At 53.6% G+C, this 26,276-nt stretch overlaps 1 protein-coding gene across 1 annotated transcript; it reads right to left on the bottom strand.

Moving 5' to 3' along the window:
- Positions 1-246: 246 nt before the first annotated feature.
- Positions 247-25,970, bottom strand: RUBCN (rubicon autophagy regulator). Its single transcript, XM_059479377.1, has 22 exons — positions 25,914-25,970; positions 19,668-19,821; positions 17,787-17,870; positions 16,672-16,831; positions 16,392-16,498; positions 15,705-15,845; positions 15,348-15,504; positions 14,578-15,129; positions 12,026-12,121; positions 11,738-11,853; positions 11,034-11,235; positions 10,573-10,674; positions 9,729-9,803; positions 7,062-7,122; positions 6,349-6,481; positions 5,877-6,022; positions 5,512-5,576; positions 4,757-4,995; positions 4,293-4,354; positions 3,955-4,108; positions 3,491-3,584; positions 247-2,723 (listed from the first exon to the last, which is right to left on the bottom strand). Exons 1-22 carry the CDS (start codon positions 25,949-25,951, stop codon positions 2,560-2,562), a joined length of 3,102 nt encoding a protein of 1,033 aa, XP_059335360.1. The 5' UTR covers positions 25,952-25,970; the 3' UTR covers positions 247-2,559.
- Between the last annotated feature and the right edge of the window lie 306 nt (positions 25,971-26,276).

The following is a 26,276-nucleotide window of genomic DNA, read 5'->3' as shown; positions in this document are numbered from 1 at the left end:
CAGAGAGCCCTTCACTCAGTGCCTTGCACCTCCTGCCCTGAATCCAGTGGGCAGTTTGCAGGGGCAGGCCACAAACCAAATTAATCAGTCAAGGGGTAGTAACAATAATCCCCTCCCAGTGACTGCATCACCAGCTACATGAGCTGTCCCTTCCACTGCTCAGCAGCACTCCCTGCCTGCCCCATCACCTCCAGGTGGGATACACACCATTACCCCACCTGAAACAACATCACAACACAACCAGACTCCTTATTAACGTCGTTTATTAAGGACGGCATTTAATTGCTGTGCTGTGCAATAACAATCCCGTTGTGAGGGCTCCAGGTGAGGGCCAGGGCAGCCCCCAGCTCTCCCTCCCAGAGCTCCCTGTCGTGGCCAGTTCCAGTGTTAGCTGTAGTGGTCAGTGCTGGGCAGCAGTGTCAGTGCTGGGCACAGGCTTGCCCTGGAGACCTGTGCCAGGTTTGGGGGTCCTGCTGCTTCCACACAGTCCATGGTGGAGGGTGGAAACCATAACTAAGCCAGAATTCCTTCCCTCTTCTCAAAAAGTACTCAGTGCTTTTAGAAAGGGATCTGGGCAGCCTCTCAGCTGCTGTCCCATGACGTTAAAGTGCTTCAAACAAAAAAGGGTGGATGGAGGTGTGCTGCTGAGGCAATTCCAGGGAAGAGGGTCTCAGATCCAAGCAGCTGCAGGAGGGCTTGGCTTGGGCTTGGGGACAGGCAAGACCAAGGCAGACCAGCATCTGGCAGCCCCAGGGCTTGCAGAGACAGTGAGAAGAGCAGCTGCTCTTCTGGGGAAAAAAAGCAGAAGCAAGACACAAGGCAGTAAAAACCCCAGGGGAGCCAGTGGGGAGCTGAACCCTGCTTTTAGGACTTGGTCAGGATGCTGCAGGCAGGGGAGAGATGCAGCAGCCCAGCCCTCAGCAGCAAGGCTGCAGCCACATCTCCTGGACCCAGCCTCTTCCCCTCTCCCCAACCCTGCCACCCCTACAGGGAGAGCCTGTAAGCCACATCCCAGCCTCGAATCAGGGCATGTGCTGAAAGAGCCACTGCCCCCTGAGGCCTCCTGCCAGTGCATTGCTCTCTGGTCCCTCAACACCCTCCTTGCACATACACAGGCCACACCATCCTTCCTAACACCCCACATCCCACCTGTGCTCAGGTGGTGCTGCACATGCCATGGCCAAAGCATCCCCCCACGATGCAGAGGCACCTCCTCAGCTGGGCACAGAGCTCACCTTGTCCCACTGGGTCTGACCCTGACCCTGCAGAGCTGTCACTTGTGCCAGGTGATACTAGTGCATCAGTGAGGAACCAGTCCTTGGCAGCACCCCAGTGCCAAACCCCTCTCCCCTGGGTATCCCCACTGCAATCAGGCTGCCTGACCATCCCACCACAGCACAGCTGGGAAGCTTCAAAGCTTTGCCTGGCTCAGGGACCCTTCCTGCCCCAAGGGAAGCAGGAGATCCTGCTGGGAGAGAGGACCAGCTCCATCCAGGGGTGAGGAACCAGGAGCAGGAGAGCCCTGGTCAGTCCCAAGCAAATCACATGCCCCCTAAGAAGGCATTTCAAGCAGCACCTCCTTGAGGGGAACACACAGTTAAAAATACAAACAACCACATAAAAAAAATAAAACCAAGTCCAGCAGATTAAAAAAAGAAAAACACACAGCTAAACAGAGGCTTGGGGATGCAGCTGGAGGGATGAGCCTTCACCTGCATCCTGACAGGTCAAAGGCAGAGAGGCAGCTCCACACAAGGCAGGTTCTGGTGCCACCAGAGTGAGGTCCCATGTCATCCTTAAAGGAGGACGTATCTCCCTGGTAGGACAAACTGGCAGCATGAGGAGGAAGTAGCGTCAGAAGCCTCACCATGTCCCATGGAGGCAGATTTCTATGGAGCCATGGGGATCTGCCTGCCAAAAGTCCATCAGCACATTCACTTGTGCAGCTGCTCCAGGGGCAATGTCTCTCTGCAGCACAGGGAAATCTGGCATTTTCATCGTTGCCACGTCCTCTGCTCTGATTCTGGAGTGAGAGCAACTGCTCTCCAACAGTGTCCCACAGCACATTTGAGAAAAGGAGCTGTTAAATACACAACCAACCCCAAACCCCACCCTCCCTCCATGCACACAACCCCCAGCAGCAGAGTGGAGGATCACAGGACTGAGACCTGATTCCCTCCTCCAAGGAGCAGATGTGACCAGAGCTTCCTAGTATACAGCTGATGAGCAGCGAGTGCTGACCCTTCAGGGGACCCACAGGGATGGACAGCACAGCCCTGCTGGGTCCAGCATGAACAACTGCTAGGAAAAGGTCCCTGTTCTGCCTGTAGGACAGGCAGGAGCAAGCAAAGGCATCAGGGAGTGGGAGCAGTACCTGGAGCAGATCCACTTGGTGGAATATGCTCCTTTCGCAGCCCAGCAGAACTGTGAAAAGAAATCCCTTCAGGACAGTGCTCCAGGCCTCCCAGCAGTCCTCATCCCCAGTCCGTGTGGCTCAGTCTCTGGTGATGAAGGCCATGCACATAACAAAGCCATGATCTGCTCCTTGGCTGCTCGTGCTCACGTGGCTGGCCCTGGCTCTGGCAGCTGCAGCTCCCCCTCGCAGTCCGAGCTGTCGGGCTCCGTGCGCTGCCTGTCCAGCCGCTCCCTGCGCGCCTGGAGCCGCTCGCACCGCGGACAGCGGCTGCTCTTGAAGCACGACTTGTGGTAGCAGGCCTTGCACTCTGTGAGGGAGAGCATGGCTGAGTGCTGGACAGGCTGACAGACTGCCTGACACTCCACACCCCGGGTCCCTCACTAGCTCATGAGCTTTGGAAGCACAGGAGGGAGGATTTCTGCTCTGCACAAGGTCCCTCCCCAAGCCTTCCTGATACTCCAAGGAAACAGTGACTTGGTCCCAAGTTTTCTCTGGCACTGCACCTAAAACCAGGGCTTGCATGTTGTCAGGAGCCATTTTATGCCAGTTCAGAGGCTGGTCCCAAGATGTAGGGCCATGCTCTACTCAGCCATTAATACTTGGCATTATCAAGGATGCCCCCTGAAGGGGCCTAGGGATTTCTCAGCAGGCAGGAAGGGCACAGAGATAAAGCCTTCAGGCTCTCTCTGCTCTGCAAGCTCAGCTCCAGCCATCCAAGCAGGGCAGGGGAGCTGCGTGCAGGCTGCAGCCTGTCCTGTAACTGCAGCAGGAGGGAAGCCAGGACTCCCAGACACCCACTCCCTGCAGTGACAGCCCAACTGCCCACAGCTGCCAGGGCAGGCAGCACAGAGCGTGGTCAGGAGGGGACCTACATGCTTTACCATGCCATCAATAACTGTGACAAGGATTATCTGCTGCTGTTGTAACATTGCAGACACAGGCCATGCATAGGGGCACTCTGGTCTGGCTGGCTACAGCTCTGTACCTCTTGCTAACACAAATTCCACTCTAACTGGAAGAAGACCTTGGTGGCCCCAGGGTCTGTCCCCTCCCTGTTTTTCCCCAGTATCTCACCTTCACACGTCTTGCATTTGTTGAGCTCAAAGGGAAAGATGATGTCGTCCTCATTCTGGCAGAACTCACAGATGAAGCCTTTGGCTTGGCACAGCTGGAAGGAAAAACAACGAAGAAAAAGCAGCTAAATGCTCATCTCCCTGGCAAGTAGGACAGAATGCAGAGTAGAGCAGGACAGCAGGCCACAGGGCCCTGCTCTAACCATGTGGGACAGCCCTTCCCCAGCATGGAGCACAAGAAGGCTGAATCAACCTGTGTCAGGGGTGAGGGAGAACCAAAACAGGGTAGCAAATATCCCATTTGTGCTGGGTAGGAGCTCTGTAAAGCAGGCAGGAACAGTTAGCATTGAATCAGTTAATTTGGTGGCTGCTCTGCACACCAAAGCCTCCCCATCAGTTATCTTTGCAGCAAAGCCTGCTCCCAAGGGTCCAGAGCCATGCAGGAGGCAGGAGAGGAGGCCTTACCATGCACTTGTCAATGTGCAGGCTGCCTGCCTTCAGGAGCTCTGTCAGGCGAGGCATCAGGTCCCCTTTCTTGATGGCACTGAAGTCACTCAGCGAGTAGAGGTGCAAATCCTCTGTCAAGTGGCCAGGCACTGTGTCAAAGGAGTCCAGGAGGCTGCAAGGACAGAGAAACCAGAGCTCACAGCAAAGTGACTCAAGTAAGATTCTCCCTTCACTCCTTATGCTTTCTCTCCCCCTCCAGGCCCCCCTCTCCCCAGAGCTCAATGCACAAGCTGCACAGACTCCCAGTGCAAGTTGCCTGAGACAGAACCAGGACAGCAGAGCAGCCCAGCACTCACTCTTTAGCCAGCCGGCAGGTCTTGAACATGTTCTTCATGTGGAAAAGCTGGATTCGCAGCAGCTGGAGAGGAAGGGGCACAAAGAATCAGTAAACAGAGCATGGTCCTCGCCCAGGCAGGTCTGCCCCATTCCTTGTGCTGCTCCTCAGCTGCTGCTCTCCTGTTTCCAAAGTGTTTACATCACACAGGGCAAGGTGAGCACAACCACCATCATGTGCTCCAGGAGATAAACTGAAGCCCAGCTGGATACCAGCCAGAAATTCCTATTTGATTTTCCTATGAATTTGACATTCCTATGCCACTGAAGAAATCAGAAAACGTGAATAGAAAGACACGGTGATGAGATTTTAAGCCTCTAAAACTGAAATATCTGCTTTTCCCCAGCTTCCCTGAAATACAGTTTACAGTTGGCTGCCATCCACCTCACCCAAACTCCACTCAGGAAGGCACAGAAAGGGTCTTACCCTCACTTGGTTGAGAGCCTTCACTTTCTGGTACAGGGCAGGGTTGATAGCTTGCACGTTGAAGAGTGGGTCACTCCAGATCTTGCTCAGCAGGTCTTTGGAGAAGTTGCTCACGTAGTACTTGCTGAAGTCCCACTTGCGCAGGATGCGGCTGGGGATGACGGTCTGGGCGTTCTCGTGGCAGCACTGGCAGAAGTACTTGCCCAGGTACTCGCAGTACCGCAGCCGCTTGATGTAATCTGGCCAAAGGCAGGCAGACAGGCAGGGTCAGCCCAGGCACGGCCTCTGCTGCACTCCCAACACTGCTCAGCATTTCCCACAAGCAAGGAAAGTGTACCAGAGTGCTCAGTACTGGGGTCTGCAAGCACCCTCTGACTGCAAAAGCTTTTGGGACCAATAGTCCAGTCTCGTGCAACCACATCTACCTACATATTCAGGGAAGAGCTCTGCAGCTGCAGAACTAGCTGGGAGCTTGAGGACCCAACATCTTACACTCTTACAAGCGTCAATATCTGAAATGCCCTCTGAAGGACAAACTGACTGCTCTTTGCCTCCACCAGCTCTGTGACCTCCTAGAAGAGAAGGCTCCTATGTGGATGGTGCACACCAATGTTCTGGCAGAGCTGGCAAAGGCAATATAGTACTGTTCCAGGGACCTTATATTGTGCTCTACCATCACCCACTCACTCAGCATTTTCCCACTTGTTTGCAGTTCCCCACCACACTCCAGCTCAGGTCAGGCTCCCAGCACTCACCAGGATCAGTCCGGATGCCACAGCCTGCACACCGGTAATTCTGCTTGGCCACAGCCACCTTTCTCCTGCCCAGACACAGAAGACAACATGCATGACCCAGCCCTGGTGGTACCTGGCACCAGAAGATAGGTACCAGCACAGGCCTGGGAGGTTTATATGGACAACACACGGGGGAAAAAGCCCCACTATGTCCCAAAGGCTCTAACCCCTGGCACTGCCTCCATCTCACAGTGGTGACCACCGTGGATTTACCAGGCTCAGAGCAGGGAAACCCCAGCAACCAGAGGATAAGCACCCTTGGTGTGGATGGGGAAGGGATGGGAAGGGCAGGTCCCCTGAGAGCCCCCAGGCACACGGGTCCTTACGCTGGGGCCAGGTGAACATTGAAGATGATCTGCGGCCGCGGCGGGGCCCACTCCAGGTTTCCACGCACCCGAATCCTCAGCTTGTAGATGTCAGCGTGCTCTCCATCGTCAGGAGAGATAGGCAGAGAGTCAGGGATGGGCAGCAGCTGGGAGAGGCAGGCAAGAGGGTCAGATCCCCATCTTGTAGGCAGTGCACCTGGCTGGACTGCCAGAAACCTGCAACCGCAGCCCTCCAGAAAACTGCCAGGCACCAAGCTGCCCCTCAGCTGAATTGGGGGCTGAAGAAGGGCTGTCCCCCAGGGTCCTGGACACTGCTGTAGGAGCCTGCATCCATCTCCAAAGCCCGGATAAACCCCTTCCTCAAGCTCCACAAAGAGAGCACTGGGACAAGCAAAGACCCCTCAGCAATGCCCTGAAGCCAGGGATTCAGGGAAGATCAAATGCAATCAGTGACAGGAACTCACAGCCTTACCTTCTGTGGGGCATCATGCTCAGGGACCAGCCACTCCAATTCAGAGGCAGCTGGGAGCTGCATGCCCTCAAACTGCTTCAGCAAGCCCATGGCCACTGCCTCTGCCGAGTTTGAATTGAGGAAGGAGTGGGATCTAGACAGCAAAGGAATTGTTAGTACTGGATGTCAAGCTGTGCCCTCCTTGCAGTCCCATGCCAGTCCCAAGTCAAAGATCCTCCCTTCTACTCTGGTACCTTAATTCTGCACTGCTACACAGGTTTAAAATTAATACACACAATTGATTTCTGTCTTTGCAAATGTGCCCAAGCAAAGCTGGCTAATGGCACCACAACAACTGTTCAGAAGAGCAACCAAAACTTAACTCACTTGGCAAAACCTACTCCTGTTCACAGGGGTAGCAGCAAAGTGACAGCCAGTGCCTGTGTAAGCCATAAACAACTGCTCTCCCAGTATGTACCTACCCAAGCCGCTGCCAACCATGGACACAGCTTTGTACTTCACCACAGAAAGCAAAGGGGTCCCCACAGAGGGAGGGAGGGAGGGAGGGAGGGAGGGAGGGAGGGAGGGAGGGAGGGAGGGAGGGAGGGAGGGAGGGAGGGAGGGAGGGATATGTACTCCAGTGCAAAACAGAAACTGATGCACATGGAAGAGCAGAGCTAGGCAGGAAAGAGACCATGGTACCAAGATGCGTCACCATGAGGCTGAAGACGTACATGGAGTCCGAGGAGAGAAAGGACTTCCTGCTGGAGTCTGGGTTCCTCTTGATGTCTGCATCTGAATCACAAACAGACAAGGTGGAACAGATGGGACAGGGCCAGGGATGCACTCACTTCAAACCAAAGCTTCAAGGTAAAACTCATCAAGCTGTTCAAAAGCACAAGAACTACAGCATCAACTTCTACCAGTTGCACAGAGCAGCAAGGAGGGGTGCAGTCTAATCAGCTGTCAGAACTATCAGGGAAAGGCATGGTGGGGTGCTGTGAGCAGCCTGAAGTTTGGGGGAGACAAGTGGCTGCTGGTACAGGTCACACAGCAAGTCCTAGCAGTAACATGGCCTGAAACAGAACACACACAGAACACAGGAACCTGGAGAGCAGGACTGCAGGGTTAGCAAGAAGGTTTAGTAGCTCTCTACACACAGTATACATGCTGGAAGGGATTAGCAATGGGTTGTAGAGCCCTTCTCTCTATTTGACTGTAACCTGTGAGATCAGACATTGGCCATGGCACAGTTTGTCAGTGACTGCACGGCCAGGGCTGGCAGCCTGTGCCCAGCACTGCCCAGACACAGCAGCACCCTGCAGAGAAAGGGCCAGCAGCCATGGGGCCAGCCCTCTGCACAGGTCACAGACTCATCTCCTGAGGAGGGAGGGTCCAAGGTAAGGTGCAGGACCCTTCAATCAACTCCCAAAGAGCCCTGGGCTGCCCCACAGCTCAGGTACCAGGCAGTAACTAGTGGAACCTTCACCACTCAATCATTCTCTCACTCCAGCAGGTTAAACCCTAACAGGGAATCCATCTCAATGGTAGAAAATCCCTATGTCAGGACAATTCCAGTCGTACAACACAGAGAGAAGCAGGTAGAAACCTGCTTCATGGCAGATAAGGTTCCCAGAAAAGGGAAGAAGGTATGTAAGGGGAAAGTACTACAGGCCAAGGCCAAAGCCACAACCTTCATCCCAGTAGGTGTGCTGGTTTGTACCTCTGGGGAGCTCCAGGAATGGTCTGCAGTGACCACACCACCCTCAAACAAAAGTCTGTAGCTTCCCCAGTGCCTGTCATGGGGAGGCACAGCTCAGGGTCCCTGCTCCTGTACCCCAGGCAGGCTGACTCACACAAATCTGCAGAGAGCCCACAGGATCCCAGCCAGGCCCCAGGCCTGCACACTGAGGCCAAGGGAATCAGAGCCTGTGATGCAAGGGAATCACAGCCTGAGCAGAGTGTCCCCCTGCCCCAAGCTTCTCTACAGAGAGCAGGACTGCCCTAGCAACAAAGGGACAAGTCCTGCTAATTTACAGACTCACACTACTGGAATTTAGCTTGGACATTTGACCTTCATTGTTTGACATCCATTGCTAAAACAGGCAAAGGAAAGCATCCTAATGTTAAGGATTCCACATATCTATATCATGCAAACTGAATTCTAGCTGCAGAAAACAGGAAACTCAGGCAAACAGCCTCACAACCTTGTAGGGCACCAGCCAGACACACCTGCCATGCTCTGGTGCCCTCTGCTCTGCACAGAAAGGTCCTGCATGGTCCTAGACCACAATGCAGCACATGGGGGTACACACAGCACAGAGTGGGCCAGGTGCTATGGGGAGGCAGAGCAAGCACACTCAGGCATTGACATGGTCTCAGAAAGGGCAGAGGGAGCCAGATCTGACTCTAGGCTTCCAGGGGAACTAACACTGGGATCCTGACACTGCTTGCTTCCCAACATTAACTGTAAACACTCCCCAAATCCTCATTAGCTACCCAAAACACTTCTGCTGCCAATGCTATCAAGTGGGATAGTCCCCAGGAAGTTTGTGAACAGCCCCCAAATCTAAGGACATCACCCCACACCTCTGTGCCAGCTTCAGCCAGGATCACAGCCTGGTCTGTGAACACAACAGGGCTGACAGGAAAACATCTGAGCAGCAGCAAACCCAGCAGGAGCAACGTGCTGGTGCTGAACACCTGACAGTGGAGCTCAGCAGCAGCCCAGCAGACTGTTCCCTTGCTAAAGCAAACGGAGCACATGAAGGTTATTTAAACACCGCCAGCAGACCAGACCTAGTACTACTGTAAACAACAGAAACACTAAGCTGCATGTGATCCCAGCAACCAAAACCTCCAGTATGAACAAACTGCCTGTGCCCTGTCTGATCTCACTTCTTCTCCCTCCAGAACTCCTTTCTAGAAGGATTCCACTTCAAGTCAAGTCTGAGCAGAACAGGAAGGCTGTGCTTCAGATCAAAGCTATGGCATTCCAGCTCCGCCAAGTACAGCAGGATAATCCTGTCCAAGGCACTTGGGATGGAGACCTGGTCCCCCATTGAAGAGGACTCTGCTCTCATTCAGCCCAGGCTCAGCCTTCAAAATCTACAGAACTTCACTGTCCTGTGAAGTCCTACCCCAGGCAAGAGAGGTCTTCACAGAGCAGGCATTTTGACATATCCAAAACACTGCATGGCAAAATGCCCTGGGGGATGGAGCCCACAGCAGAACTCCTCTGAGTCCACTCTATTCAATCCTCCACAGATTTTCTTGCTGACATCTGGATGATACTGTAAGTAATTCCCAGTTGTGAACCAGGCAGGTTTGGAAGAAGTGTGCCCTGCACACACACACACACCTCGCACACACGCGCGCGTGCCAGGAGCACTGCAGGGTACCTGAGAACAAGGAAGCCATTGACACTGAGAGGCCGTTCTTGGACATTTGAATCAGGTTAGATCCATCGTTACCATCTGTATGACATGGTGATGACAAAACAGTTGACTTCAGTGCTTCAGCCAGGCCACAGAGAAAGGGCATAAAACAAGAGCAGCACTCACACGAGGAGAGCCCAGAACTGAATTCACACACTCCTCCCTGGGTTACAAAACTGAGCTCAAAACCTCACCCTCATGGACTGAAAGGAGAGGTTGCTGTCAATAGTGAGGAGACAAGAAGTTTAAAGCTGAAGACTGGACAACTCCATCTTCTTTTTAAAGTAAGAGAGATGGAGGTACTGCTGAGAAGTCATCCACTTCAGAGGATGAACAAGGCTCTGAAGGCCAGGGACTTGGGCTGGTCTCCTGTGGGTGATAAGCTCAGCCACCCAAGCTGCCAGGAGCAGAGATTACAGGTAATGCAGGTCGGGATGTGACCAATACCCACCATCCCAGAGGTAACTGGTCAGAACTATGGTTCCTTCTGCCTGGGGAGGAGAAGAGAGGATGGCAGCTCTCCCACCTCTCTAGCTGTGACCACAGTTATGTGTACCAGGCAATGAAATGGAAACCACCTACCAGCCAGAGGCACAGAATGTTACAGGGTTACAGAAGATTTTGAAGGAAAGTCATGCCACCACATGAAGGAAACAGATTGCTCTGTGTGCTCTGCTTATATATTTGTTTGGGAAAAGCCATCTTGAAGGCCAGAGGGACAGAGCCTTTTTCAGCAGGATTGACCCCAGCACAACCACACCAGAAGTCTGTTTCTATGGAAGAAGCCAAGACAGCCCTTCCCTCCTACCTCGGATCTCATACTCTTCCACATCCTCGGCAGAGCCAGAGTCAGAGAGGCGCATGGAGCCGTGGGAGCTGAACTGGGACCCACTGTCTGTTGCCATGAGACCTGTGAGGAAGGCATCACAGCCAGGTCACCAGTGGAAGTGCTCCAAAGGGGCACTGACAGCTGTGGGAGATGGGGATAGCCAGGTATGGCCAGGAAAGGAGGGATGGAGCTCAAGGATGGAAAACACTACGGGTTCAGAATGAAATGACATTCCATCACTCAGTGCCAGCAGTGTTATCAATGGATGGTATCTATCACATTATGGTCTTTAATAGCAGCAGTTTCACACATCTTGGCACCACCTTGGTAGCAACTGAACTGCTTCCAAGGAATGGGCAGGAAGGCAGGCAGCTCTAGGATAGGTAATGGACAGAAAACCCACATCCCACTAGCTGATGAGCCCAAAACACATCACCCACTGTCTGAGCCCAGCTCCTGGCAGGCAGGGAACAGGTGCCTGGTGCGGATCTGCTGGCGCCGAATGCGAATCTTTTGTTTAAGCTCCTGGATCTCCTTGTCACTGTCTTCCTCCTCCTCCTCCAGCTGCCGGCTCATCATGTTGCATTTCATCAGCTCAATGGCAGCAATCAGGGACTCTGAGATGCTGAAGTGGGCATTCTCCTGCAAGAGAAAAAGCATTCAAGGCTATGCCTTGGACAAACTAGGAAGACTTGGTAAAATTTTGTTCCCCACCTATGCCAGGAAAGAGCTTATTACTCATGGATGGTGGCAGAAAGATGTTAATCTCTGTCAAAATATGACTCTTCTGTCAGTACCTAGAAAACAAAGTCTTCTTGGCTTTATTTTTCTAGGTACTGATAGAATAGTCATAAAATACAAGAAGCAAAATACAAGGGGCATCTTACAAAGAGGATGTGCAACACATCCACTCTGAGGGTTCAGCACACAGCCCTGAGGGGCCCTAACATGCAAAGATGTCATGTATATGACAGATGGACAGATCCCAGCCACCAGACCCAACGAGGAGCTCAGCCCTGCAGTTTTGTGCACAGCTCTACAACAGGCAATACCATGGCATTATCCTCTCCATGGCAGGAAGTATCCCTGAACCTGCAGTAAGATACATTCCCCAATGCACACAGGCTGCTGCTGCTTCCCTCACCTTCTCCAGGTCTGCACAGCTGCCAAAGTCCTGCTCAGAGAGGTAGCTGATGAGGGACTGCCCTTCAGAAGGTCTCCTGAACATCCCTTCCCCCGAGCTCAGGTACTGCCCAGAGTCTAGAAATGCAAGAGACACAGGTATGAGGGAAGGATCTGCTATCTCCGTGCCACCAAGTCCTGCCAGCACCCTGCCAGCATCCCACAAGCAGGTGCCAGCACTTGAGGACACTGCAGCCCATGGAGGAAGCTGACCAGGACTGAGTGTCCCCCTGGGGCTGGCTGTACTCACCATACTCCATGTAGAGGGAGCTGGGTGTGCTCAGTTCACTGCTCTGCGTGGAAGCACAGACCGGTCCTCTCCCTCCACTGGGATCACCGTGGGACTCTGCAAGGGAAGATGACACCAGGCACACGTCAGTACCTCAGAGGTGCCCTGCCACTGCACAGGGTGAAATGAAAGGGGCTTGGCATCACACACAGGCACAATGGATGGAAATAGAGACATCTTCCTGCTCCATGCCACAGCTGAGGGCAAGCCCAGGAGGAGACAAAACCAGAAAGGCATTTCAGGCAGGAGAAGGGGAATGAAGGAGAGAAGATCATGAGAGACATGGAACAGTCACATCCTGAGCCTTCCTCTGTTTACCCCAGAGCTGAGTTGGGGGACATAACAGGCTCCAGCAAGTACCTCTTGCCAGCCCTTTCTTCCTGAGGGAGCATTCTGAGGGCAGAGTTATCCCCAGAACAGAGAACAGGAGACACAAGGAAACCACCAAAGGATCTGTGGGGGACCCTGCCCTGCAAAGCAGCCTGGACACCAGTGTAAGGAGGCATTTGAAGGACATGCTCCTGCTCCACTGTACCCAGCCTCCCCACACAGCGCTGGAGCCTGGGAGCAGTGCTCAAGGTGACCTCCACGGGCTGTGGGCAGGGCTCTGCCCCTCACACGCTCTGTGGTGCAGCTCCTGCCAGACTGAGCCAGTGCAGACCGCCAGGAGCTGGCCTGAGCACAGCCCAAGGACAGGTGGTGCTCTACAGAGAGCCATGGCCCCAGGGAGCACCTGGACAGAGTGCCTGGGAGACAGAGGACTGCTGAAGGAGACTGAAACACCCTGCCAGAGAGGGAGGAGCACACAGCTCTGCATACAGGGCAGGTGCCAGCTGACGATCCTGAGCATAACAGAAGGGCAACCATGTCCCTTCAACCTCCCACTCACTTTTGCTCCCAGCTTTGTGCCATGACTGCTATGGCTGGAGGTCTCTGAGCCCACCAAAATCAGCCTCTCCCTGTCAAGGCCATGAAGCAGCAGTCACCAGGATGGAGCCTGGGATCAACCTACCCCACAGGTTGGGAGAGAAGAGACTTGTCAGGGTAGGATACTCTCACAGCTACTCACTGCAGCCTGACAGGGTGCCCTGCAGCCACCTCAACACAGAAACCACCTCATGGGGTTGATGCCTGGGGATGTCACATACAACAGAGCCTACTGCTGAAAGGTAAAGCGAGGCAGTGCTCAGCATCATCTGTTGGAGCAGGACACAGGGCTGGACACATCTCTCTGAACACCCAACAGCACCAGGGAGGAGCCTTGCCAGACACAGAACCCTCAGCACCCAGATGTGAGCTGGTCAAACCCAGTGGCACTGTTCATTGGATGCAAAACAAAACAGCCCATTCTGTTGTTCAGCTGCTGACTTTTTCTGCACATGGGCCAAAGGGATGGCAACACCCCATCATTTCTGCTTGGGGTAAAACCTGCCCTGAGCCCAAAAGATCATCCAGAGTCTCAGCTGTGGGTACATACACTGGAAATCAGTCAACATCAAACCTCCCTTTGCCACAGATCCATGAAATAAAAGGAGAAATTAGATGTCCAAGCCTATGTCTGGTTAGCTGAGAGCCCTTATTCACTAGGTAAGAGAGGAAACCTCTCCTGGCTTCTGAGGCAGTGGGTGGAGGGAAGAGCAGGGGATGCAGCTCAGAGACTTGGTGGCCAGCACTCCCTAACGCCATGCAGGGCAGCTGGAAATACTTCTGGGTCTGGGCCACTGCTTCCACAAACCAAGCTGGGAGCTTCAGTCAGGCCACATGCATAAACCAGACCACACTTCGAAGCATCAGCTGGGACACAGCAAAGAAAGATTTTTTTTTTTTGTTTTCTAAATGAACACTAATGGATTGATGTCAGTCTTGAACTTGATGCAATGATCACTAATGAAGGGCTGTTATACTGGCTCCCAAACCTGCCACTGGATCTTCTATTATAATGGTGATATCCCTGAGGCCTCCTGGGCAGACAGAGGAGGAGAAGGGCAGCGTTAAGGGAGAGAAAACAGAGACAGACTGGTTACTACTCAGCAAGGTCCTCCACTCCTCCAATGAAGGCAGCATCGGGACAAACTCTCACAAACTGGTTGTCCCCTCACACCCCACTCTCTCCATCCCCATGTACTCACTCATTCAAGACCACAGGAGAACCCAGCAGGTTACCAGTGGGATGACATCCTACCAGCAGGATGAGCCCAGGCCCCAGTCCCATATCCCAGCCAAGCAAGCCCAGTGGAGAAGAACAGCCGATGCTACAGCATTGCTGCCATTTTCTAAGATTTTAGTAAAAGCTGGCAACACCAGTAACAGTTCCAGCCCAGGGCATTCTGGGAAGCAAGATGTCATCCCATCATTCCAGTGCAGAGTTGAAAAGCTAAGGGAAAAGACCAACCACTTGCCCACTGTCCCTCTCTCCAACGTGACCCGTGGAATCAAGGGGGTGGCCAGCACCAGCCTTCTGGTACCAGGGACTCCCACACCCAGAAGCCATCCCAGAAAAGGTGTCCCATTACCGTGCAACTTCCCAGAAGTCACATTGGTGTCAGAGTGTGAGCGCACGTGGCTCTTCTTGAGGGTGCCCTGTGGAGCTGAGGACTGTCCCTCCGAGAAGCTGGACCGGCGCAAGAGGCTCAGGCTCCTGCTGCCACCTCCGCTCGCCCCCTGCTCCCCCAGGGACGAGACTGAGTCCAGCTTCTGGGAGCTGCTGGAGGAGAAGAGTTTAGAGCTGCTGCTGCTCTTGGTGCTGCTGCTGCTGCTGCTGCTGCACGCCCGGCCCCGGCGGCCCAGGTTCCCAATGGCCAGGTACTCTGGCCCGTCATTGACGTCACTCTGTGGATCATCCTGACTCCCTGTCCAAGTATCCTCGCTCTGGCTGGTGGTGCTGGAGCTCATCTCACTGGCTGGAGAGAAGGGGTCTTTGTGTGAGGGGACGTGGAAGCGAGAGACAGAGCTGGGCTGCTCCAGAGGGGACCTGCCCTCGCTGAAGGAGGAGGAGCGGGTGGACGGGCAGCGCTCCTGGGGCTGGCTGGAGTTGGAGCTGCTACAGGAACTCGCTGGTCTCCTGTCTGGATAGAAGCAGGAGAATGATTTCACACACTGGCACAAGGATGTCCCCTATATCCTATGCTATAAGCTTGTGGCTTCACACCAACATGCCCACCCACCACAGGCAAATCCCTCCCTCCCATCATGGGCAGAAATCTTCCATACTCATCCACCCATGTAGGCAGATAAAAAAGATAGTCTTTCCTGGGTCTACCCTGAGCTCCCCAGCCTACCCTACCTGAGAGGCCAGATGAGGCTGGATGCTGGACGCTGGAGAAGGACCCAAAGCAGCGCTGCTGAGTGCAGGGGGCAGCAGGGACACACGGGGATGCAGGGAGGGCAGTCAGGCTCTGACTCTTGGTCACTGGAGATGGATTGTCACTTTTCCTGGTAAGCTGAAGAGAGGTGGCATCATCAATGAATCAGCATCTATTGGGCTACATGTAGCAGCAACAGAAAGGGATCAACCTGCAAATGCCAGGTCACCAACCACAAACGATGCGAACACGAGGGTGGGGAGGGAAAAACACGGCAGCACAGAAGGGAAGCAGCTCTTTGCTCACAGCTGCAGGACAGATTCCCACTGGGAAATTACCAGGCTCTCAGTGAAATGATCCAGGCAGCCCAGTGCTCCTGGCAGACGGCTCTGGTGTCCCTCAGCACTGTGCTCACACATGTCCCTTGTCCCAGCAGAAGGCTCTGACGCGCACAGGGATGGCAGTGACGTGCCAGCCAGCTGAAAGAACACAGCCCCCATTTAACAAAGCCTCACTAATTGCTCTCTTTTGGGGACTCTGTGCAAAGAAGGCAGCTGCTGTTTCTGTTCTCTGCAGAGGGGCAGCTGGTGCAGGGCTGCACAGGGGTCACTGGCATGAGCGCGAGTTGGCACCCAGGTGTCCTGGGGCGTTGCCCATCCCCTCAAGAGCATGACTGTCCCTCATGACCAAGCAGCTCTGCATGCTGGCCCTGAAGCCTAGGACTATTGGATTACAAGGAACTGGTCCTCAGGTCCTCTACTCAAATCCTTAATGCGAGCCTGAACCAAGGTGCTCCACTACAGGCTCCACACAGCCATCTCCCCCACCCTGACCCCTTACAGGTCACACAGGCAGAACAAGGACCAGTTCCCTACTGTCCTCCCCTCTTGGAGCAACTTTTACTAGTTCCAAGTCCATCTCCTTATCCAAGGGCTCCATATACCCTGAGGGTGACCTTGAGGGAGCAGCCACAGCCAGTTGGCATCTGGGGAGAGCCAGATGTAAAATCTGGGACCCCAACTCACCATGGAGGTGTCGATCTGAGCCAGAAGCCTGGGGTTGTTCTGCTCAACAGCTTCCAGGCACTGCAGCATGGCCGTGACGTGGGCGTCACTGAGCAGGAAGGCAGTATCTGAGGAGAAAAAATGCTGCTCAGGGGAGTCCCTCTCACCCACACAGTTTGACACACCAGTTGCTCACATGCAAATAAATTTTTCTGCTGTCCTCCCCCACTCCCACACAGCTTAGAAATGTCACCAGCTAGATATTTTCCTAGTAAGAAGGAAAAGGCCCATTTCTCCTTACCTGTGTAGAACTTCCTAATGTACTGCCTGTTCCCCAGGAGCGGCCTGAGCTGAGCTGACAGGCAGTGGCACTGCAGGCTGTGCTGCAGCCACAGCTGGGCAATGGCCTGGTCCCCTGGGCCCTCAGGGTCACGCTGGCCACTCTCCTGCAGGCTGATGAACTGGAAAGGGACATCAAGCACAGGAAAGGGACATCAAGCACAGGCAGAGACAAGAGAGACAAGAAGGGGAACAGAGCTTGTTCCACCGCATGGCTTTGGTCCCCTTGAAAACAGCAGCTTTCACATGCCAGTCACTGTCAGCAGGAAAGAGGGCATGTCCCAGCAGCTCCTCAGCCACCAGGGAGACAAAAGCACCAGGCAGGAACAATGCTTCAAAGGTCAGCCAGTGACCAAAGTCCTCTGACAGCCACCAGCACAATGAATTTCTCTTGCACACTCTCCCACCCATGACCATTGTCCCTGACCTGGAGCAACCCCACGCTTCCAAATCCAATCTGACCCTGCTGGTGAGGGTCATTTTCCTGCTGACACATTAACTGGAAAAGGCTGTGGCAATGCCTGAGCTGCTGCAGCTTGCAGAGCTGGACTGAAGGTACACCCCCATTCCCCCAGCAGCCGGCTGGCCACTGCTGTGTCCAAAGGGGCTGGCATAAATGGCCAGCCCTTGGTGCCCATCCATGGCGGGAACCATGGATGTCAGCACGGGGCAGCTGAGGACCAGAAGCTGCCACATGCCAGTGGCTGGCACAAGTCAGGAATGGGAGAATAAATGCATGGTGAAGCCAAAATCCAGAAATGGGACAGCCCAGACCCTTAGAGATCTGCACAGAAACATGAATTACCCCTGTGCACACACAAGCACTGCTTGTGCCAGTTCCCTTGGTGATGCCTGCTGCACCCAGCCCGGCAGCATAAGCAGCCAATTGTCTCAGCCCAAGCCACACTGAGTTCCCAGGACACAGTTTGTACCCAAAACCACGGCTGTGTCAGCCTCCACAAGCCATGGAGCAGCTTTACCCACAACAGCCCAGGCAGCACTGTCCCACGGGTGAGGCTCCAGCCCAGCTGCCCTGTCCCCTCCCAGTGGGCACACAAGGCCACCCCCAGAACCCACCTTCTCCAGGTGATGAGCAGAGCCCGGGCTCAGCCAGCGAATATCCTTCACAAAGTGCCAGTAATCCTTCTGTCTGCAGCACACCTGCCAGGACAGCACAGTCAGGTGCCACCTCCCAGGTGCCAGTTCAGTGAGCACAGCCCCGTTAGCCCCTTGCTGACACAGGCCATGCTGTTTGCCTCAGCTTTATTCAGACAATGAGGGGTTCTCTTAGTTATTCTTCCTCTTAGAGAGGAACTGCAACAGAGTTTCTGTTTTCCTCTCCACCCTCTTGGTTGTAAGCATAGACCAAAAAAGTGTCTCTTCACCAAAAAGCTAATTATTTTTACTTTTTACTTCCATCCCTATTTCCTCTTTCAAAAGTGACAGAGGAACGGCTTCTGTTTTAGTGGTTTATTTGGTTTGGTGGGGGAGTAGTTTGTTTTATAAGACTAAAAACATAACACGGCAATTTTAGTTTTCTAGACTGAATTTGGTTTTCTGAACAAACAAATTAATTAAAATTAACTCAGAAGTTTAAAAACCTCTTACCCTAGTATTCTTAATGTGTACATATGGATTTTTTACCTTTTTTTTTCCAATTCCCAACTGTAGGCAAAAAGCTTGCCAAGAAAATAAAAAGTAAACGGAAATGTTTTGCTGGAGCAACTATGAGCCAACTGCTGTTAGAAAGATGGATTTTTATGGGCCTCTTTTTGCAACTCCTACAGCTTGATTGGTGTCACACATGCCTGATCAGAGGAGACATTCCTGAGAGGAAGAGCTGTCTTTGCCTACAGTAAAAGCACTGAGGAAGGTAACACACCACCCTGCTTTGCATGTCTGGCATGAACTGCTACCAACAGACAGACCAGCATAAATCATTTAAACCTCACTCCCTGAAGCCTGTGAATAGCAGGTCTGTCAGAAGGGAGCACTGCACTCCTCACATGGACAAGGCAGCTCCCCTCTCTGTCCATCTTCCAGGGCAGGTCCCTGGTCCAAGCAGCTGGGGACCAACAGCAACAGAGCAGCACCTCAACTAATGCTGTCTGCAAACTTAATAAATCCAGAGAGCCAAGGTCCCTGCTCAGACAACCTGCCAGTCTGGCTCTTCCTGGAGGCTTTTAAGCTTGGGTTCAGCACTGCAAAGGTGCAGTTTCCTGATCTGGCACCCAGCTGGCCCATGCAAGCTGCCTGGAGCTCCTCTGTGCTGTTCTCTTCTCTCTGGGTGGCAGAGCCACTGATGGGATGCCTGTCCCCAGGCAAGCCCTACAGCCTTGTTCAGCCTTCCACTGCAAATAAATTGTGCTGGTAAATTGTGCAAGCTGAAGGGGAGATCTTTAAGCCTCTGCACACAAGTGGGAAAGAGAAATTCCTCCAGGCAGCCATGGAAGGGGGAAGGCTGGGTGAGCAACTGCAGGCACAACAAGAGCCTGGAAAGAGTGATCCCATTCACGCAGAGCGCAGGGCTGGCTGCCAGCTCCTGTTACTGACACAGCTAAGCAGAAACAGGGAAGATGCAAGTTTCTCCTGCCAGCCCTCGCTGGGGACTTGTCCAAGTGCAGATGATATGGGGCTGACTCACTGCAAATGCAATTTAATCACTTGGCTGCAGCAGAAAGAAAGGAGAGAGGGGCTGGCCTCAGCACAGGGGGCACAAGTACTTAGAAAAACCATATTGGAAGTAGATGAGATAGAAAGAATGTGCACTCAGGTCCCTCTGACAGCCACAGCATTTACCAGGCAAGCTCAGCCCCTGCTTGGATCACTTCCCAGCCTGTTACAAGCACTGTGCCTGCTCTGCTATGAGCACAGAAGTGAGCTGCAGCACCTGCTTATGACAGGCTCTGAAGCGGTGACAGACAGACAGACAGTCGTGCTGTCAGGACAGAGCCATACCTTGTCATGGATGAGCCCATGGTAGAGGATGCTGTGCATGTCTCTGCAGAGCCGTTCCAAGCCACCATACTTGGACCAGACATTTGGGTTGCTGATGGACACCAAACCTTCCACTGTGGTCTTCAAGTTGCCAAGGAGCTTCCAGTGCTCTTTCCTGCACAGGAACACAGCAAGATACATCAGAGCTACACCAAGAGGAATTTCACAACAGGAACATGGTATTGCACTCTCTCAAAGGAAACTCTGCTCAGGCTGAAACCTTTGGTGATCCAGAAACCAGCAAAGGTGAGCTGAAGCACTTGGTGCATCCCTGTGGTGTCCCATACATGGTTTGTGGACAACAGGCCACAGTGCAATGATTCTTCTGATGAGTGGTAGCCACCTCCAGGAGATACACAGAACAGACTGATGGCTCCTGCAATGCACCACATGCCCAGTCTGGGCCAAAAAAACCTGGGGATTAACTTTCTAGCAGGCTCTTGCTCCAGTGACATGTTCTCCCTAAGAGAGCAGCAGCCCCTCAGGAGCCCAGCAGCTGCATGGAAGGGTGTGAGGGCCACCACACCAAGCAGGCCCTGTGCTTACAGAGCAGCACTCCCTGAGCAATGCACATCACATTGAGAGCTCCAGTCCTGTCAGGATGCAGAGGTGCTCCTCTCCCAGGGAGGGGACACTTCATCTGCACCTCCAGCTGTACAGCTGCTCTCTTGGCCCTCACCTGCTGTAGGCACAACCTGCAAAGACATTATCACCTTATGGACAGAGATTAGCAAACTGCTGGTGAGCTCTAGAGTATGCACAACAGCTCATCAGTATCATCCCCTTTGGCTGCCCTGCACACAGCAAGAAATCACCATTATCTACCACAAAGCAGGAGCAATGGAGTAGAGAGGTAACATCATTTGACTATAGAAAAGCAGCTTTGGGGAAGGAAGCTTTGGGTGACTGAGGTTCCCACTCAAGCTGCCTGACCTTGTTGCCAAATGAACAGCAGCTGTCAAAAACACATATTCAAATAGGAGCCACTCTCTCAGAAGAACAGGAATGTTGAAAGGTACAGTTAGGAGGGTAAATAACCAAAAAAACCAAAGGTCTCTGCAAGGTTTGTAACAAAAGCACCCTAACTCACACCCTAGCATGAAAGTTCAAGTTTTCAACTGGCAAGAAACAAGACGGTGTTTCAGAAGTTAGTCCTTCCCACAGCCAAAACTGAACTGGATTTCCAAAACAAAAAGGGGAAAAAGAAGGAAAATAAATAAATAACATTATTTTAAACTGCTCTCATTCTCATCCCTTGGGGATCAAAGTGTGGGCCACATACTCCTGGTAATTAAAACAAAGTTTTTCTCACCAATATTCTTTTTGAGACTTGTTCACTACTGCCAAACTGATTAGTTGAACAAGCAGATTAATTAATCATTAACTATAAGCTCTAGTTCAAGCTGCCCATTCACTTCACTTCCTCATGAGGGAAACATCACCACTTCCAGTGCCCACCTAAGCTTAAACCAGACTGGAGCCAACCCATCCCAGCAGCAAAGCCTGCCACCCTGACAGCACCACAGCTCTAAAGCTGTGACCTGCAGTGCCTCTAGCAGCATGTGTATGTTCATGTTGTACTTAAACTAACAGGCATGGGCTTATCTCAGAAGAGACTGAAGAAAAATGCACAGATGTAAATCACAGGCAGGTTCCTGAAGGAGATACAGCTTGGGAGGACACCAAAAATGACCCAGCTCTGCTGAATTTATGTGCTTTTCCCATCCCTGCCCCAAGCAATGCAAATGTTCTTTGGCTGTGGATGCCCAGAGAGGAATCAGCAGTCCCTGGTCAAAGAGCACCTGCAGCCACTGAGCTCAGAGCACCAGCAGCTCCTCCCTAAGGTATTTCCAACACTCAGAATTAGGAAATGCAAGTGAAAGCTCAGCCACACCACTGATATTGCAGTCAGTGAGTCAGGGGAACTCCCTCCCATGTTATTTCAGGCTATAAAAAACAGGTGATGCACACAAGGATGTGAGGGTAGCACACACAGGGATGTGCCTTTCCAAATGGTTGCTCTCATTAAAGGACTTGTGCATCTCAAGAGGTAGAAACCAGGATCCATGGCTCTTTTCTAGCATGGGGAAACTAAGGGTAAGCAATCCTTGAACAAAATAATCTCAGGATGTTAAAACATTGAACACAGAAGCACATAGAGAATAAGCCACATAATTAAAGCACCCTTTCAGAGGTGATCTTGAATCCACCAAAAGTGAATTAAGTCCTGGTAGGACAGTAAGTATCCTATGGGACTTGTTGGCCCAAAGCAGTTCACAAGTTAGACACACAAGACCTTTTGATACCCAAACCCCATCTGTTTCTGGGCTGGAACACTGAAAAGCACACAGGGACACAAGGCTAAAGACATGAGGACCCACATAGTTGGCTGCAGGTGGCAGGGAAACTGAGAGAGCACAGCTAATCACATTTCAGCTTTGACTGGACTCTGGGGCAACCCTGAATTAGCAGCAGGGTTTCTCCCCTCCCACTGACAGAGCCTTGGTTTCAGATGCCAGGAGGGATGGAGAAAGCCAAGTTCCCTTTTCTGCTGGTATTCAGAGCACTACTAAGAAATCTGCTTTTTTTCCTGAACGAGGAGGACTCTCCTTTGCTAGTGCTATAGAAAGCCTGGCATGGGGTAAGGCCAATTCATATTACATCATAACAATTCATATTACATCATAACAATTCATATTACATCATTGCCCTTATAATAACGGCAAAGTGAGCAATACCCCAGAGGGTCACACAACAAGCCCAGAGCTTCCCCTGCAAGAACCACACACGGTTCTGCTCTCCTGATCCAGCAGAGCTTGGTTCCCCCAGCCAGAAGGGCCAAGGGTACTTGCAGGGGCCATGGAGCAGCAGAGAGATCTCAGCTGCATCCCTCTTCTCCCTTAAAGACAACCTCTGATCCTGCCTCCAATTTCAACCACCAGCCCCACAAAACTGGCACTGGGTCTCCTTTCTTTACTACAACAAACTTCATCTTCAAGTACAGCAACATCAACCTGTCAGTGGGAACTGTCCCAAACATAACTGAACCTCTTGCACTGGAGTGATAAAACACAGAATACAGAATATAAATAAACACAGAATATTTTTTGCTAGCCTTGTAGCAAAAAATGGCTTAATGCTGTCACTGCTGACAACAGGAAATGCTGCTTGCTCTTCCAAGGTTTCCTCAGGCCCTCCATGCCAGCAAGGGTAGGAACTTCTCTTGGTCCGAGTCAGCAAACGTGACTCACAGCAGAGGCAGGGAGCCATGCTGCTGACTTCTTAGCTTAAAATAAAACCAAACCTTGATTACTTTCCAAAACAGAATCACACAGGTAGCCAGTGGTCAAAACTGAAAAATCACAATGAAGCTCATCTTTCTCGCAACCATCACCTGCTGTGTATCTCCTGTGCTCTGCAGGAAGCATCCAGCAATGCCTGCTTGAATCCTGACCTCCGCCTGGAAGACTCTCTTGATCCTTCTTAGCACACTAAAGAGGTTGTGCTAGGGATGCTGAGGTTATGGAGGGACTTCTGACAAATCTCCAAGGACACTCATTCCCGTGCTGGCTGTCAGCTCCTCCTGCAAGGCTCCACCAAGCCGCCCTGCGCAGAGCCTGCTCCGCCTCGCTGTCCCCGGATCTCCCAGACAACCAGCAGCCCCTTCCCTGCGCTCCCCCGCCTGCTCCTCGGGGCTCGGCACTGCTGGGAACAGGGATTAAAGGAAGGCAGGCTCCGTGCAATCCATCTGCAGCGGCGGGAGTGGCTGACAGGCAGAGGAAGCCAGGAGAGCTCTGCCAGCCCAGCAGGGATGGGCAGGAATAGCTGAGCGGGCTGCCTGGAAAAGGGACACGCAGGGGAGCTCGCATCCATGCTGAAAGCTGGCACTGATGGAAAACGGGGGCACAGCCACAAAAGGTGCCCCCAGCAAACACAGCCCAGAGGAGCTGCTGGCTGATGCATTCCTGCTCTGCACCGGCAAAGGATGAGGAAAGAAAACAGGGATTCGAGGTGTTTTTTAACCTTCCCATGGCAGATAGCTTTACCTGCCCATCTGGCTAAGTCTCTCACAAGCAGATCACCACAACCTATGGACACAGGGTACTGTCCATTGGGCTTCAATCTGCACAGAACCTGCCTGTGATGAGCATGCAGGCAGCCAGAGGCAGTGACAGGCAGAGCAGATCCCCACAGCAGCCCACCCCCCTGAGAGCAGCTGCTCACATCCTTCCACTGCTCACAGCACAGGTTCCCTTCAGGAACCCTCTCCTCTAGCCCTGCTGTCCCTGATGGTATTGCTGGTGCCAGAGACAAAGGTGGCAGCTCCTTGCTAACCTGCCCAGCTGACCACTGGCCCATCTGCTCCCCCTGGGACTGCTGTGTCCTCTGCACCACCCCAGAGCCCTGCTCTCTGCCCAGCAGGACAGCACTGGCCTTCCTGCCTCCAAGGACAATGTGCCCCCTGGATATCAGCATTATAGCCCTGCCACTTGATGCATTTCAGACCTGCTCCTAGGAGGAAAAATCCAGCACAGGATCCTCATTGTCCTCTCCTGTGCCGGCTCAAGGATGGACTTCAGCAAAATAACTTTTGCCTCTGCAGTTTCTGTAATGCACAAGAAGATGGATCCAGTGATCTCCTATCAGTAACAGCCACAATCCAGTGTGAAATGGCACCTCACTGGCAATAAAAATGCTAACCACATCACACAAAGGACAAGGCAGTGTAAGGCCCATGCTGGATCCTCCCCAGGGATCAGTGCCAGCCAGGAGAACAAGCAGGCTCCTGCCTGTGCCAGCACCAGCGGGGGATGATGCCCTCCTTGTCCCTGGGGGAGTGCTGGGGGTGGCACCACCCCAGCCCTATTAGTCACACGATGGCAGAGTCTGGTAGTGCAGGACTTGTGCTTGCAAAGGCAAGAAAATGCACAAAGATGAGCCTGGAAAGACAAAGCAGTGAATGCAGTCAATTCCTTTTACCTTTTGGAACCTGCTGAGTCTGAAGCACTAGCAAAGAGCGAGAACAGCTCGAACTGTGCAGATCAGAAGGCACCCCAAACCTGTGCTATAGCTTTAAAAGCACTGGTAGCATTTCCGAGCTGATATGGCAAGCAGGAATAGAGTGACTGGCTGAGCCCCTCAGATAAGGAATGCTTCTCTCCCATATCAAGTTTCAGCTGCTCCTTCCTCCCCAGCCAACACCTCCAATTTCCATCCAACATTCACCCTGTGCTTGTGAGTGCCAGGGCAAAACCAATGCACCTGTAAAAATGTGAAGTAAATAGGACTTGCCACCAAAACACCCCCAGGGGAACAGCCTCTGCTGCTCATAAATGCCAACAAAAAAACCAGGCCTGAAGCACATATGAGACCACACAGCCGAGGTCACCGTGCTCACCACCAGCCATGTGCAGGCACAGGGCCTCGCCTTCAGGAATAAAGAGATAAATAAAGGAATTTCTGTTCAGCACCTAGAACAGGGGATGCAGCCAGGAAGGACAGGAGACTGGATCCCCGAGCAGCGAGCTGCAGAGCCACCCGAAGGGTGGCAGCACGGCGTCAGGGCGGGGTGGTTTCACCCTTAAGCTCAAGGGTGTGAAGCAGAGACCTGGCAGCTGCTGTGCTGGCCACGGCTGACGGGGGACACAGTGGGGACAGAGCACCGGTACTGAGGTGTCACATCCGCGGCCATCACCGCCCCTCCAGCGGCCAAGGCTCCTTCCCACGGCAGTGAGCAGAGATGTGCGGCCGCGGGTGGGTGACGGCTCTGACAGCCCGGCCTCTGTGCGCTCCCTCCCACGAGGCACCGAGCCGGGGGCAGCGTCACGCTCTGCAAGCAGCGATCCCACTCGCGAGAGGTTTATTCATTGCCTGCTCGTCCGCAGGTATCCCCACACACCCACGCAGGACGCGAGCTCTCCAGGAGCATCCCCCGCGCATCCATCCCTACTGCTGGCACTGCTGCCACCGCACATCCCGCGCCGCATCCCACATACACACTCACACACACGTGGGAGTGCGGCCCCCCCAGGCGTGCACACGCAGCACCGGGCCGCCCCCAGGCGCACCCACGCCGCCCGGCGCTGCCGCCGAGCCCCACACCCGCGCCCCGTGTCCCGCCTCCCACGGGCGCCCCCGCGGGCCGGGCCCCCGCGACACCCGCGCCCGCCCCCCCCGCCGCGCGTGTCCCGCCGCGCGCGGCCCCACCGGCTCTCCGCGTGCCCCGCGTGGGGCCCGATGTCCATCCCGGGCGCGCGCGGCCCCGCCGCCGCCACCGCGACACCGTCGCGCGGGAGGGGCGAGCGCCCGCCACGCCCCGCCGCACCCACGGACTACAGCTCCCGGCGCGCACCGCGCCTCCGCGGCGCAGCCAGTGCCGCGCGGACTACAGCTCCCAGCGTGCACCGCGGCGCTCGGGCGCCGTGACGCGCGGTCCGCTGCAGCCTCCTCTGCGCTGGAGGTTTCGGTGTCCCCCGTGTTCAAAGCGCTGGGAAAAAGCACGATGATTGCTGAAATAACCCTCACCAAATCCTGCCTTGGACGTGATGAGGAAAATGCGATGGCAAGGGG

This window comes from Ammospiza nelsoni, chromosome 10 (genome assembly GCF_027579445.1).
Source record: "Ammospiza nelsoni isolate bAmmNel1 chromosome 10, bAmmNel1.pri, whole genome shotgun sequence".
Taxonomy (NCBI): domain Eukaryota; kingdom Metazoa; phylum Chordata; class Aves; order Passeriformes; family Passerellidae; genus Ammospiza; species Ammospiza nelsoni.
Note: the sequence above shows the minus strand (reverse complement) of the source record. Positions and strands in the feature narration are given on the sequence as shown.

Bases quoted from the DNA above. Each gene is read 5' to 3' on its own strand.
- RUBCN (XM_059479377.1), bottom strand. From the start codon at position 25,951: ATGGACATCGGGCCCCACGCGGGGCACGCGGAGAGCCG. The intron at 16,499-16,671 runs GTAAGGAGAAAT...TTTTCTCCTCAG, and splicing joins CATTAGGAAGTTCTACACAG to ATACTGCCTTCCTGCTCAGT. The intron at 15,846-16,391 runs GTGAGTTGGGGT...GTGTTCTTTCAG, and splicing joins CTCAGATCGACACCTCCATG to CTGGCTGGCACGTCACTGCC.